The sequence below is a fragment of the Pongo abelii genome, chromosome 9 (genome assembly GCF_028885655.2).
Source record: "Pongo abelii isolate AG06213 chromosome 9, NHGRI_mPonAbe1-v2.0_pri, whole genome shotgun sequence".
Taxonomy (NCBI): domain Eukaryota; kingdom Metazoa; phylum Chordata; class Mammalia; order Primates; family Hominidae; genus Pongo; species Pongo abelii.
Window position 1 is genome coordinate 76145407 of NC_071994.2, and position 16178 is coordinate 76161584.

Genomic DNA, 16178 nt, shown 5'->3' on the forward strand with positions numbered 1-16178 from the left:
CTGTGTGGATAGATGTGATGACCATGGGGAAAAGTGAGTTGATTTGGAAGAGTGCCAGCAATAGAGTAATGAGTGGAAGCACCAACAGTTAAAGGAAGAAGTACTGGGGTTACCACCCTTTTCCTAGTTTTCCTTCTGGCCCAATGACTGAAAAAGAACAGCTTTGAGTGAGGAAGAAATTAAGACAGTAAAGTTACAAAAACCAAGAAAGAAAACAATTTAAGCACCACATTACACAGAAAAATCAAGTTAAGATGAATACTGAAGTAGGCAGAAGAATAAATGTGAGGAGAAATATATAAAATAAAATAATAAAGAAGGAGAGATTGGAGAAAGATGGGGAGGTTTAACTAATCAAAGTCTAGAGAAAGCAGAAAGGAATAGAATCCCAAAACTCAGGCAAAAGAAACAGTAAGAAACCATGTGAACTCAGACAGAATAGAAATAAAGACAAACAGTTTTAAAATGTTGACAATGCCTTTCCCTCTTCCCATCCAATAGTGGGACTGAATCTGTATACCAGATAATTACAAAGGTTCCTTCTAGTCTGAACATTCTAGATTTAAGACGAAATAATAATTTGGGAAGCATTTGTCTCTCACCCCTATATTCCTCTAATGGATATGGAATGTACAGTTACCTGAGAAAAGTTAAAGACCGGCTGTGTTGTGCCCCATGCGATGACAGATCTGGTGACTTCCTCTGTGCTGAAGAGTTTACAGTTTAAATAAACATTGCATGGTGATTGTTTCTCAGATTCTCCACTAATAAAATCTTTCCCATCTGGCACCATCAACAGCACATGCAACAGCAAAGCACTCTCTTTTGTTGTCCTATTTGTCTGATTGACTAAATTATGGGAGGCTGGTGTAGCTACAAAGGTTGAAGGATGTGGTGCTACAGGGCTTGGTGACTTTTGGTTGGGGAGCACCAAGTTCTGTGCTTTCTTTGCAGTTTCCTCATGAATTTGATTTAAGATTTGTAGATTTTTGGTCATATCTTGGTTAAGTTCTGGTAGTGCCTTATTTGGACTTGTAGGAGCACAAAGTGGGGTATAATGGGTGTTGCCACTTAACTTGGTATTGATACCAGTGAAATCTTTGTTATCTGTAATAAGCTCCATGGTTACCTATAAAACACAAAAGGAGAAGAGTCAATAAGAATGTCCTTTAGAACCGGAATTAGAATTTTGAGGCTGGAAATAACATCAGATTATTAGGAAATGAATTAACTCATCCTCAAACACTCTAATAGTAAGAATATTAACAGAATGCATATACATTAACCTGCTAGACTAAGAAAAACTAGACAGATGATTTATCAATAACAAAAGATGAGCCTGGAAGATCAAGTTATGCCAGAATATAAGAAAGTTCCCAGAAAAGAATGGAGATATGTTTAAAGGACCCAGAATCCAGCTGAAGAGGCTCCCACTGGCTAAATCTAGGACAACTTAGGCATCAGAATGAATAACAGTAATGGATTATAACCTATTGAATAAGAATCCATGAATCCATCCTGATATAAAATAAATATGAGAGAAGAAACAGCTTCTCTATATAGAATGCCAATTAATAAACGCAAAAGAGATGGTAGAGTTAGAAATCACCATTTGACAATCATCACAGTAATAAGTGATTCAGGTTAACCCCAGTGGAGGAACATTCTTTAAAATAACTGGCATTACTTAAAAATATCAGCATATTGAAAAATAAGGAAAGGCTGCAGAACTGTTCCTGACTAAAGGAGATTAGAAAGATCTGACAAAATGCAATAGATAATCCTGGACTAGAAAAAAAAATTTGCTATAAAGGCACTGGTATAATTGGTGAAATCTCAGTATAGACTGCAGATATAGTATCAATGCTATGCTGACTTTTATAACTCTAGAGTATTATGCATGATGATGTCCTTGTTCTAAGGAAATACATAAAATATAAACTAAAGAATTTAGGGGGAAAGAGGCATGATGTACAATTTACTCTCAAATAGTTCATAAAAAAATGTGTATGTACATGTATGGGGGGAGGAGATAAAGGGACAGAAAGAGAGAGAGAGACAGAGAAGAGGCAGACAGACAATTATAAAGAAAATGTGACAAATAGTAAGAATTGGGGAGTCTCAGTAAAGGGTATAAAAAAAGTCTAAATAAAAAGTAAAAAAGAAAAGGGATGCAGGATAAATGATGAATTTGAAGAACAGAAGTGGTCACTAACTGTTAGGAGACTCACTTACTAGGGGTAAAAGGTTCTTGCTGTTTCTTTGATCTGAAATCCTAAGTGTTACACAGCAAGGTTCTTTTACTCTATTGAATATAGACAGCAATCTATCCAGAATAGTATTTCTCTCAAAAGAGCCAGAACAGAAAAAATTTCTAGTTGATCAATCCTATTTTTAACCCCTTTCTGATTTTAAACTTCGTAGTCCAGAATGAACCAGGCAGGCAAAAACTATAACTTGGATAGCAAAAGAGTAGATGATGTTAATTTTTTGCAATAATAATTGTGTAAGTCTTTAAAGCAAAGTGGTATTTACTAAGACCAAAAAGAGAGAGAAGGCTTTCAAGAAGAAAAGGCAGTATGATAATCAATAACAAAAACACAGAGGCATGAACCAGCATGATACCTTACTGACTCTTTACATAGAGTGACATAGTTATTGGTAGAGAAGCTGTAAGAGAGAAGGTTAAAATGGTAGGCCAGGGTCATATACTAAGCCTTGTACTTTATCCTTCGGGTGATTGGGAGCCATCAGGATGTTTTAGGCATGGCTGTGATGATTTTTTTTTTTCTTTTGAGACAGAGTCTTGCTCTGTCACCCAGGCTAGAGTGCAATGGTGCAACCTCTGCTTCCTGGGTTCAAACGATTTTTGTGCCTCAGCCTCCCGAGTAGCTGGGATTACAGGTGTGTGCCACCACTCCTGGCTAATTTTTGTATTTTTAGCAGAGATGTGGTTTAGCCATGTTGCCCAGGCTGGTCTAGAACTCCTGAGCTCCAACAATCTGCCCGCCTTGGCTTCCCAAAGTGCTGGGATTACAGGCTTGAGCCACCGCACCCGGCTGACTTTTAAAACTCACCAGGACAAAGCTATACTGAAGCCACACACTCAGATTCTGTCATCTAAGAAATCCTAACTCACCTGAATACAAGGAAATAACCCTCTCTCCAATGAATTATATACCAGAATTCATTCTACCAGGCACACTTAGTTACTTCTCTCCTTCTTTATTTCAATTACTCTAGTCTAAGCCACTATCAATCATCTCTTTTCTGGACTAATGCCACAGTCCATTTCCCTCTTTCCTCTTGCAGTCTATTCTCCACACAGTAATCTTGTAAAATGGAAATCAGATGATGTCAGTCCCATGCTTCAATATCCTTTCCTTGGATCTTAGGCTAAAATCTAAACTCTTTACCTTTACCAACAAAGCTCTGATGATATGGCTTCTACCTGACTGTTCAATCCTACTTTCTACCACTCTCTCTCTTGCTCACTATCCTCTGGCAACTTTCTATCCCTTGATGACTCCAAGCCCAGTCCTGCTTTAGGGCTGTTGCACCTGTTATTCTCTCTGGAATGGTCTCTGTGTTTTTTACTTTCTCCTCTTATTCTTCAAATCTCACCTTCTATGCCACCTCCATAGAAAGATCCTCCCTGATCACCATCTCCTGCTTTCTCGCAGGTACTCACTATCACATCATACCATTTATTTCCTTCATAGTACTTCCACTGTTCTATTTCAAGAGATGCTACACAAGATCAAAGACCTTGCTTTTCTTGTTCACCGCTATATCCTCAGTGCCAGCCAATAATGCATACTCAGCCAATACTTCTGACTTTCTGAATGTATTATCTACATACCTTGAGGGGGCCAAATGGAGACTGACCATTTTCTTGTTGCAGTGGAAGTTGATCACTGAAAGAAAGCAGCTCTGATTGAATGACAGCTCGCAAAGAAAGTGATGCAGATCCAATGACTTCTGGCTGAGAAAGAAGGAGAACATTTAGGTTAATTAAAGAGAAGCCACAGGGGATCTTAATTAAAGTGACAACATATGATAGCTTATAAAGGAAACCATTCAGGAAGAAAAAAGCTTAATTATCTAAGACAACTCTGAGATCCCACTTTCTGTCATACTTTGGTCTCTCTTCTGGCTTTTGCTACTTCTCTCTATAAGATTACAGAGGGTTTTATAAGCCACAAAGTGGTTGGAAGATTATCTTTTTCTATCACTAAGAGTTAATTCTTACTCAAAATGTTCAACTTCACTATTAAAAATAAAAAATAAAATTTAGATGTCACAAATTTTTGCTATTAAAACTAGGGAAATTGTAAAATTTAATATATCTAATGCTATCAAGGCTATGGAGAAACAAGAGGCTGTCATATGAGTAAAGCTGGAAATATAAACTGGCAATATGCTTTTGGATGGCACATTTGGTAACAAATATTAAAAGCTTTAAATATTTATGCTCTTTGGCCCAGTAATTCAATTTCTGGGAATTTGTACTAAAGAAATAATAAACAGGCTGGGCGCGGTGGCCCATGCCTGTAATCCCAGCACTTTGGGAGGCCGAGGCGGGCAGATCACCTCAGGTCAGGAGTTCAAGACCAGCCTGGCCAACATGGTGAAACCCCCGTCTCCACTAAAAATACAAAAAAATTAGCTGGGCATGGTGGCGGGTTCCTGTAATCCCAGCTACTCAGGAGGCTGAGGCAGGAGAATCGCTTGAACCCAGGAGGCTGAGGTTGCAGTGAGCTGAGACCACGCCATTGCACTCCAGCCTGGGCAACAAGAACGAAACTGTGTCACAAACACACACACACACACAAAGAAATAAGAAACAATGCACAAAAAGCTTATACACAAATATGTATATGTTAAAAGTAGTTAACAATGAGATATACCTAGTTGTCCAATAATCAGGAATTATTAAGCTAATTATATAGCACATCCATATGATGGCATAACATGTAGCTATTAAAATGACATTTACTAAAAGTTTCTAATAATATTAACTGTATTTGTTATAATGTTTGATAAAAGGGTTTAATTCAAATATATCATAAACCTTCAAATACTTAGAAAATTACGTGGAAAACATTAAATAGATATTTTTGAAGAAAAATGAATAAAAACCCTCAAGATGCTAAATGATAAAAAGGAAGAATAAAACCTACATACAAAATTATACAACATACTGTATTCATTGGAAAAAGACAATGCAGATCGTCATAAATGTTAACAATGACAGAATTACAGGCAATTTTTGCCTTTTAAAAATTATTTTTCAAGTTTTCTACAAAAATATGTAAAACTCTTTTATAATTAGAAAAAAAATGCCGGCCGGGCGTGGTGGCTCACACCTGTAATCCCAGCACTTTGGGAGGCCGAGGTGGGCAGATCACAAGGTCAGGAGATCGAGACCATCCTGGCTAACATGATGAAACCCTGTCTCTACTAAAAATAGAAAAAAATTAGCCGGGCGTGATGGCGGGAGCCTGTAATCCCAGCTACTCGGGAGGCTGAGGCAGGAGAAAGGCGTGAACCCGGGAGGCGGAGCTTGCAGTGAGCTGAGATCGCGCCACTACACTCCAGCCTGGGCGACAAAGCGAGACTGTGTCAAAAAAAAAAAAAAGAAAAGAAAAAAAATGCCATTAATTAGGTATAGGAAAATGATTCAATGTAAATACATTGAAATGCTAATAGAGTTTATCTTGAGGTTATGAAATGATGTGCCTTTCCCACCGTTCCCATTTTGCTATAATTTTCCAAAAAGGACCTGTATTGTATATGTCTTCTGAAAAAAACAAAAGAAAACAAGATGTTCTTCATGCTATCCATACCAAATAAGAGGTCAAAAGATTATAAAGACTAATCTTTTATTGAAGGAAGTAAAAACTGCTTGTTATAGTTTATTGATTTATGTTATGCCAGCTGCAAGCAATTTTATAAACTGGAATTAGTTGATCAAAACTGCTACTCACAACTATATTATTTTGGGCTTGGATACCTTACGTATTCTGCCTGCAAACAGGAAGTAGAATCTCAAATTAAGGCTAATAGCCTGTATCAATATAGCTACCTTTCTCTAGAAGGGAACAGCACAATAAAGAGGTTAAGAACTTGAGATCTAAAGACAGCAGATTTGGGATGGTGTCCTGGCTCTTTTTATTAGATTGAGTGATCTTAGACATGTTAACTAAATCTCAGTTTCTTCATCTGTAAAACAAATATAATAATGTAACTAATTCACAGAGTTGTAGTGATTAAAATTGATAGTGTGCTTGTGTAGAGCCTTTAGTATTATATCTGGCCCATGACAAACAGCAGAGATTAGTAGTAGTAATAATAATAATGATAATAATAATAATAATAACAATGGATTATTAGTACTGCCTGCACCTGAAGATTCCTAGTTTAGGCAAGAATATAATTTTAGGTATGCTCCAAATCCCTAGTGTGAAGGTAAGGCAAAGGCCAAAATCACTCAAAGTACCTTTTTCTGTGGAGTTTTCTTTACATAAATTTGGAAAGTGAGGTTGGAATTCCACCAGTGCTCTATCATTGGGCCACCAAACTGTACTGGAAACACAAATCGCTGCTGGAACTTCACCTCTGTAAGGAGAACCAGACAGACAGACATGTCACACCACCCAACTGAAGTCATCATCAATTCATGCCTTGATACCACCTGCCTCCCTTTCAAATTTAATTAAAATCTCCTGCAGAAATCTAGTCAGTGTGCTTTCACAGAAAGTGCTAGGGTTGTAGGATTGAATGAGCAGGGACAAAGAGAAAACCCTGGAGATAGTACACAGAAGACAGGCAGTGCTATGTTGCTCTGCTTTGCTATGAGAAATGAATGTCAATCATATGAGTACTGGATGTGTAAGGAGACATATCCATATACTTCACTGGGTTTTAGGTAATAGGACTGTTTTTAAAAGACTAGTTGGTAGGTAGTATACTAAAAGAAGGGGGCTGGCTGGAGGTGGAACAATGAGGGATACATAGAAGAATGCAATAAAAAACTATAATACAAAAATAAGCTTATCTTCTGGACACTCTCACTGTCACAAACAAGGTATCAGGTACTGATGTTAGCTAGTAGTGTCAGGCGAAGTAGTCTGTCTCTTGGGTGGAAAGGAAGGGGTTTCTGCTATAACTATAAGTGTAAGTGGATAAAGTGATGGTGGTATTTGAGTTTGTGCTCATGGCTATGGAGTTTTAACTGGTAAATAAAAAGAATTTGAGGCCGGGTGCGGTGGCTCACGCCTGTAATCCCAGCACTTTGGGAGGCCGAGATGGGCAGATCATGACGTCAGGAGGTCAAGACCATCCTGGCTAACATGGTGAAATCCCGTCTCTACTAAAAATACAAAAAAAAAAAAAAAAAAATTAGCTGGGCGCAGTGGCAGGCACCTGTAGTCCCAGCTACTTGGGAGGCTGAGGCAGGAGAATGGCGTGAACCCGGAGGCAGAGCTTGCAGTGAGCCTAGATCACACCACTGCACTCCAGCCTGGGCAACAGAGTGAGACTCTCTCAAAAATAAATAAATAAATAAATGAAATAAATAAATAAAATAAAATAAAAATAATTTGAGACCAGAATCAAAGGATGTAAGTTTAAGCTCCAGTTCTATTACTTACTATTACTTACCACCGCAGAAACAATTTATCACCTATAAAATGATCTTCCTGTCCATTCACTGCTAAGGCCATTAAAATGGATCATGAATCTGAAGAATCTTCACAAGAGGCCCAGTTATGAAGAGAATCTGCTATTTCTAGCATTCATTCAAATGGCCCATTTTAACCTACTGATCTCTCTATTCATCTCTGGCCATATTAACTGGCGACTCTACACTTTTCTTGGCACTGTTGGACAGGATCTGGACCTTGCTATGTGGATCAACGCACAGGAACTATGAACAAAAGGTCTGGGGCCAGGAAGCCCACATCCACTAGATCAGTTTATTTGGTTACCCTACCTGGGAAAGGAAGTAAGATAACACCTGCACCTCATTGGTGTGCTGGGAGGATGAACTGAGGTAATAAAGGAAAAAGCACTTTGGACACTGTAAAATTCCTTATGTACAAACAATCCTATTTCAATTTCTCCTTACTACTTGGGTATGTTCTTGCACTGTTACTATATTTCTTATATAATTCTGTTTCTTAAGCTCATTATTTTTTACCACTGAAAGTGAGTTAAGGCAGTAAGTGAAGAAGAAATTCAGATAAATAACTTGCTAACAGTGTCTCAGAGAAGATTTTTTTCAAGAGTTGAAAGGGATCCAGATTAATACCTAGTCTAATCCATATTATTGTTAAAAGAGGCCCACAGGTAAGAAAGTGATTTTGCCTAAGGCACATGATTAGTGTGTGGTATAATCAGAACTAGAACCCAGTCTTGCAATTCTTGGCTCAATGCTTATTCCACATTTCCTATATAATCCTTCTCAGAAAAATGTAGAGAAGATCAATCACTGTGGCCAACAACAATAATAATGTTTAAGAAGCAATATAGATTAAGGCACATTTTGGAATCGAAATGGTGCTAGGTTGAAATTCTAGTTCTACCATAAACCAGCTGTGTGATCTCATACAAGCTACTTAATTAATTTCTCAGTTTCCTCTTTCCTCATCTGTGAGTTTCCTCTTTACGTCCTGATATGCAAAAATTCCTAAGATATAATGTTAAAGGTAATGTGTAGAACCATGTACAGGTTGGGCAACCCTAACCCCAAAACTCAAAATCCAAAATGCTCCAAAATCCAAAACTTTCTGAATGCCAATATGATGCCAGAGTGGAAAATACCATACCCTACCTCATGTGATGGGTCTCAGTCAAAATGCAGTGAAAACTTTATTTCAAGCACAAAATTATTAAAAATATTGTATAAAATTACCTTCAGGCTATGCATATAAGGTCTATATGAAACATAAGTGAATTTCATGTTTAGATTTGGGTCCTATCCCCAAGATATTTTATTAATGTATATGCAAATATTCCAAAATCTGAAAAAATCCGAAATCCTAAATACTTCTGGTTCTAAGCATTTTGAAGAAAGGACACTCAACTTGTGTATGGTGCACTAACACTTGAGAAACGTGAGGGACAGGAGGCGGGGGAAGGGATAAACCAAGCTTGTCCAACCCACAAGTGGCCCAGGACGGCTTTGAATGCAGCCCAACACAAATTTGTAAACTTTCTTAAAACACTGTAAGATTTTTTTGCGATTTTTTTTAAGCTCATCAGCTATCATTACTGTTAGTGTATTTTATGTGTGGCCCAAGACAATTCTTCTTCCAACGTGGCCCATGGAAGCCAAAAGATTGGACACCCCTGGAATAAACATATTTGCTGATATATATATACACACACACACACACACACACATACACACACACACACACATTATCTATCTATCTATCTACAATGGCTTAAGGAAGGATATAAAAGCAACAACCTTGATTGTCTGCAAGGATGCAACCTTTCAATTTTGAACCATGTGAATGGATTATCTATTTCAAAAAGGAAACAAAACAAAGCAAAGTAAAAATTTAAAAATCCTATATTACTATGCTGTAAAGGAAAAGTTATTTGACTATGTAGTAGGAGTGTTAGGACCACATCTTTTATTTCTCCAACTACTTCCCAGAGAATAAACTTAATACTGATGAACTAACTATTCATAGATCAAACTGGAGAACCAAGGCACAGCTATCCTCAGAACATATTAGAAAAGTGGCTGTAATTTTGGGTGGCAGGAACATAAATGTCTATTATATTATCCTTTTTCTGTATCTGAAATATTTAAAACAAATTAGAAAAAAAAGACAACACCAAAAGCCTAAGCAACAAAAGAAAAAAAAAGCAGATAAACTAGAGCACATAAAAATTAAAAACTTTTGTGCTGTAAACAATACCATCTAGAGAGTGAAAGAACAACCCACAGAATGGGAGAAAATATTTGCAAATCATAGATCTGATAAGGGGCTTGTATCTTGGATATACAAAGAACTCTTATAACTCAATAACAAAAAGCCTGATTTGAAAATGAACAAAGGACCTGAATAGACATTTCTCCAAAGAAGATATATAAATGGCCAATAAGCACATGAAAAGATGCTTGACATGATTGGCCATCAGGAAAATGCAAATCAAAATCAATGTGATGTCACTTCACATCCACCAGGATGACCAGAATAAAAAAGAATGGAAAGTAACAAGTGTTGATGAGGATGTAGACAAATTAGAACCTTCATATACTGCTAGTGGGAAAATGGTGCAGCCACTGTTGAAAACAGTCTGGCAGTTCTTGAAAAAGTTAAAACATAAAGTTACCATATGACCCAGCAATTCTACCATTAGATATATACCCAAGGGAAATGAAAGCACATGGTCCATACAAAACCACGTACACAAATGTTCACATAGCAGCATTATGCAAAATTGCCAGAAAGTGGAAATAACACGAATGTCCATCAACTGAGAAAAGGATAAATAAATGTGGTATATCTATGCAATGGCGTATTACTCAGCCATAGAAAGGAATGAAGTACTGATATATACTACAACATGAAACTTAAAAATATTATGGTAAGTCAAAGACAGTAGTCACAAAAATCACAAGTTGCATGATTCCATTTATATGAGACATCCAGAACGGACAAATTGATAGGGAAAGAAAGATTAGCAGTTGCTTAGGGCTGGGGGAAGAGGGAAATGCGAAGTGAAGGCTAGTAAGTATGGGGTTTCTTTTAGGGGGGATGAAAATGTTCTAAAATTAGATTGTGGTGATGGTTGCACAGCCCTGAAAATATTGGCTGGGCGTGATGGCTTATGCCTGTAATCCCAGCACTTTGGGAGGCCGAGGCAGGCAGATGGATCACTTAAGGTCGGGGTTTGAGACCACCCTGGCCAACATGGTGAAACCCTGCCTCTACTAAAAAATACAAAAATTAGCTGGGTGTGGTGGCATGCGCTTGTAATCCCAGCTACTCAGGAGGCTGAGATGGGAGAATTGCTTGAACCCGGGAGGTGGAGGCTGCAGTGAGCAGAGATTGCGCCACCACACTCCAGCCTGGGCGAAAGACTGAGACTCCATGTCAAAAAAAAAAAAAAAAAAGTCAAATGAGTAATTAGGAATTCAAAAATTCTTCCAAAGTCAGAATGTCTAAGGTGCAGAAAACCAGTGTGTCTCTTACTTCCATCTGTAATTTTACTGGAGGCGAGTCGAACAACCTCAGTGATCAAAGCTGTCTTTCCCAATCCGCTTTCCGAAAAGCCCACAGGAAAGTGATATTCTACAAAGAAAGTGCTAAAAAGAAAACCAAAAAAAAATGATTAAAAACTAACCAAACGATAAACCTAATTTCCGTCTGATAAATCCAACATATATTTGAAATCTTATTTTCAGGACCTCTAGTACTCAGAGGCCCTACCTCTTCTTCAAAGGCTTCCACCAATCCTGTCAGAGAGAATCAAAGGCTCCCTTTCTTGTGTTCCCACAGCACTTTTAATACAAAACATCTATTTTGGGCCCTAAAGCTTTATGTTACAGATAGCCATTTAAATGTTTCTCTCTCCTGCTAACTGTAAGATATGTAAGAACAGAGTCTGTATCTTAATTTTCTTTAGTCCCATACTTAAACAGTTCTTGGGATCTAGCGGGGATTCAATATATTTCTGTAGATTAAATGATGCATATGAAAACACATCCCAAATCACAGTATTATGCAATTGTTGATTATTACCATCAGACACACTTTCCAAAAATGTCAAATTTAGCTTTCTCATGTTAGAGACATACCGCTTTTTTGCTGTAGTCACCTTAGGTGGTGGACCAGCATAGCTTTTTTTGCCAGGGGTCATCTGAGGACTATCTGGAGGAACTCCCATGGTTTCGATGATGATTCTGACTGAATGTGTTCTACCCAAAAGGGCCAGTCTATCCACACTTAGTGTCATCGTTTGGGCATTTTCTGGAGTTTCTGAGAGCATCTGTTGTTCAACCAGATTTCTGAAAGGAGTTCATACAAGCAGTGAGGCATACTGCTACAGGCTTCACATGAAACAATCTAGTTTGCATAGGCAAGATGAGGAAAAAGTGAGGACAGCAAGTTTTTATTTTTTTATTTTTATTTTTGACACAAGGTATTGCTCTGTCACCCAGGCTGGAGTGCAGTGGCACGATCATGGCTCACTGCAGCCTTGACCTCCTGGGCTCAAATGATCCTCCCACCTCAACTTCCCAAGTAGCTGGGACCACAAGCATGGGTTATCACACTCAGCTAATTTTTGTATTTTTTGTAGAGATGAGATATTACTATGTTGCCCAGGCTGGTCTTGAACTCCCAGACTCAAGCAATCCTCCTGCCTCAGCCTCCCAAAGTGCTGGGATTACAGGTGTGAACAACCACGCCCAGCCAAGCATCTTGATTCACAAGTTATCAAGGATTGGAAACAGCTTTAATTATCAGAATTCTGGTCCTATAGTACAAGAAATCTCAAAAAATGTAAAAAAATATATAATCTAAAGGTTTGAGAGTGTATATTCAGGGTAATTTGAATCTATGCTCCCAGGTTAAAAAAAAATTTAAAAATACTATATAGATATATACACACACACACATACATACATATATATACATATATATACACACATACATATATACACTATATATATACACACACTTATACACACATACAACATATATACACACACATACATCATACAATACATATGAGTACAGAAACTGAAACTCCAAATTCAGGTTTTTCTAGAAGGGACACAGACCTTATTTCAGTTACCCACTATTCTAATGTAACTACTATTGTCACTTTTGTGTATTCCTTCTCATTTGCTTTCCTTATGCATATTTTCTACACGGTTGTGATCACAGTACACATACAACCTAGAATTCTGCTTTCTTCCTTAACCATTTAAATTATACCTATCTTGGTAGAATCAATAATATGAAAATGACCATACTGCCAAAAGCAATCTACAAATTCAATGGAGTTCCCAGCAAAATACCCTCATCATTCTTCACAGAACTAGGAAAAAAAAATGTTAAAATTCATATGGAACCAAAAAAGAGCCCACATAGCCAAAGCAAGACTAAGCAAAAAGAACAAATCTGGAGGCATCACATTACCTGACTTCAAACTATACTGTAAGGATACAGTCACCAAAACAGCATGGTACTGGTATAAAAATAGACACATAGACCAATGGAACAGAATAGAGAATCCAGAAATAAAGCCAAATACTTACAGCCAACTGATCTTCAACAAAGCAAACAAAAACATAAAGTGGTGAAAGGACACCCTATTCAACAAATGGTGCTGGGACAATTGGCAAGCCACATGTAGAAGAATGAAACTGGATGTTCATCTCTCACCTTATAAAAATATCGACTCAAGATGGATCAAGGACTTAAATCTAAGACCTCAAATCATAAAAATTCTAGAAGATAACAATGGAAAAATCCTTATAGACATTGGTTTAGACAGACTTCATAACCAAGAACCCAAAAGCAAATGCAACAAAAACAAAGATAAATAGATGGGACTTGATTAAACTAAAAAGCTTCTGCATAGCAAAAGCAACAGTCAGCAGAGTAAACAGACAACCCACAGAATGGGGGAAAATCTTCACAATCTATACATCTGACAAAGGACTAATATCCAGAATCTATAAGGAATGCAAACAAATTAGCAAGAAAAAAATCAAACAATCCCATCAAAAAGTGGTCTAAGGACATGAATAAACAATTCTCAAAAGAAGATATACAAATGGTCAACAAATGTACGAAAATATGCTCAACATCACTAATGATCAGGGAAATGCAAGTCAAAACCACAATGCGATACCACTTTACTCCTGCAAGAATGGCCACAATAAAAAATAAAATAAAAAAAGAATGTTGGTGGGGATGTGGTGAAAAGGGAACACTATTACACTGCTGGTGGAAATGTAAACTAGTACAACTGCTATGGAAAACAGTGTGGATATTCCTTAAAGAACTAAAAGTAGAACTACCATTTGATCCAGCAATCCTACTTCTAGGTATCTACCCAGAGGAAAAGAAGTCATTATATGAAAAAGATACTTGTACATGCATGCTTATAGCAGCACAATTTGCAATTGCAAAAATATGGAACCAGCCTAAATGCCCATCAATCAATGAGTGGATAAAGAAATTGTGGTATACATATATGTGTGTATATATATATATATATACACACACACACACAAACACGTATATATATATATACACACACACACACGTATATATATACACAGACATATATACGTGTGTGTATATATATATATATATACGTGTATATATTTCATGTATATATATATGAATATATATATATGAGTGAGCTGTGATTGTGCCACTGCACTCCAGCCTGGGCAACATAGTGAGACCCTGTCTCAAAAAAAAAAAAAAGTAGTCTATCCATATAATTAGGTGACATTGTCCAAGTCATTTGGCCTCAAATATATATATATATATATATATATGGAATACTACTCAACCATAAAAAGGAAATGAAATAATGGCATTTGCAGCAACCTAGATGGAATTGGAGACCATTTTTCTAAGTGAAGTAACTCAGGAACAGAAAACCAAACATCATATATTCTCACTCATAAGTGGAAGCTAAGCTATGAGGACGCAAAGGCATAAGAATGATACAATGGACTTTGGAAACTGAGGGCAAGAGTGGGAAGAAGGTGAGGGATAAAAGACTACAAATTGGAGGCCGGATGCGGTGGCTCACACCTGTAATCCCAGCACTTTGGGAGGCCAAGGTGGGCGGATCACCTGAGGTTGGGAGTTCAAGACCAACCTGACCAACATAGAGAAACCCCGTCTGTACTAAAAATACAAAATTAGTCGGGCATGATGGCACATGCCTGTAATCCCAGCTACTCGGGAGGCTGAGGCAGAAGAATTGCTTCAATCTGGGAGGTAGAGGTTGCAGTGATCTGAGATCGTGCCATTGCACTCCAGTCTGGGAAACAAGAGCGAAACTCCGTCTCAAAAAAACAAAACAAAACAAAACTACCAATTGGGTACAGTGTCATACTGCTTGGGTGATGGGAGCACCAAAATCTCAGAAATCACCACTGAAGAACTTATTCAGGTAATCAAACACCACCTGTTCCCCAAAACCTATGGAAAACAAATTTAGCCATCTTTTCAGATTATTACATTTTTAAGAATTACAATGTTTACTGAGTTATTGTAATTAATCACTCTGATGGTGCTGGGCAAATGGGTCATTTCACCTTGGGAGATCTTGTGAAAATAACATTCCTTTGTGTTTACCTTTAAATAAACAGTCAGAGCAGCTCACCTATTTCTCTTGCCTGCTGACCTCTTCTTCAGCTTATGATCACTTGACTCCAGAACCTTAGATGATCTGGCAAGAGCTGTTGACTGGCTTATTTTTTTAGAAGGGACAATATCATCCTCTTCACTGAGGAAATCACTGATGCTGGTATCAGATTTCTATGGAGAGGAAGAAACAGACACTAAATGATTGCTGCTTTGGGAATTGTAGCTACGAAACATTTCTCTAAAGAAAGCAAGTTCTTCTCTGTACATACATCATTCTCTTAAAGAAAGAACTGACACCAGGGAGATAATCCCACATTTCTCCTGGTTATACAAAAATAATCTGAAGTTCACAAAAATAACCTACAAGTTCAGTTCAAAGCAAATAAAGGAAGGTAGATTCTTCTTTCAAATTATCAATAATAATAACCATTATTTATTGACTATAGACTATATGTCTGGTATTATGCTTAATGCTACATGTATATTTCTAATATTCACCACATTCCAACAAGGTTCCTTTATCTCAGTTTTTACAAGTGAGAAAATCAGAGCTGAAAAAAGTAAGGCAGCTTGTTTATGATCCATAGCTGTAAAGCCAGATTTTGATCTCCATGGGCTTCAAAGCCTGTATTTCTACCATAGTTTGAGGCCAAATGACTTGACGATGTCACCTAATTATTTGGATAGACTACGTTTTTTTTTTCTTTTTTTTTTTGAGACAGGGTCTCACTGTGTTGCCCAGACTGGAGTGCAGTGGCGCAATCACAGCTCACTGCAACCCTGACCTCCCTGGGGCTCATGTGATCC

At 37.5% G+C, this 16178-nt stretch overlaps 1 protein-coding gene across 7 annotated transcripts in view; it reads right to left on the reverse strand.

The window, feature by feature from the left end:
* The window catches only part of C2CD3 (C2 domain containing 3 centriole elongation regulator), a 167537-nt gene that overhangs the window by 93133 nt on the left and 58226 nt on the right, over positions 1–16178 (reverse strand). For all 7 annotated transcript variants that reach the window (XM_054524808.1, XM_024254765.3, XM_054524809.2 and 4 more), the window contains 6 exons: positions 15388–15542; positions 11825–12034; positions 11220–11332; positions 6503–6621; positions 3863–3985; positions 641–1129 (listed from right to left, as the gene is read on the reverse strand). In XM_054524808.1, the coding sequence (XP_054380783.1) occupies positions 641–1129; positions 3863–3985; positions 6503–6621; positions 11220–11332; positions 11825–12034; positions 15388–15542 (1209 nt within the window). The remainder of the gene's footprint in view (positions 1–640; positions 1130–3862; positions 3986–6502; positions 6622–11219; positions 11333–11824; positions 12035–15387; positions 15543–16178) is intronic.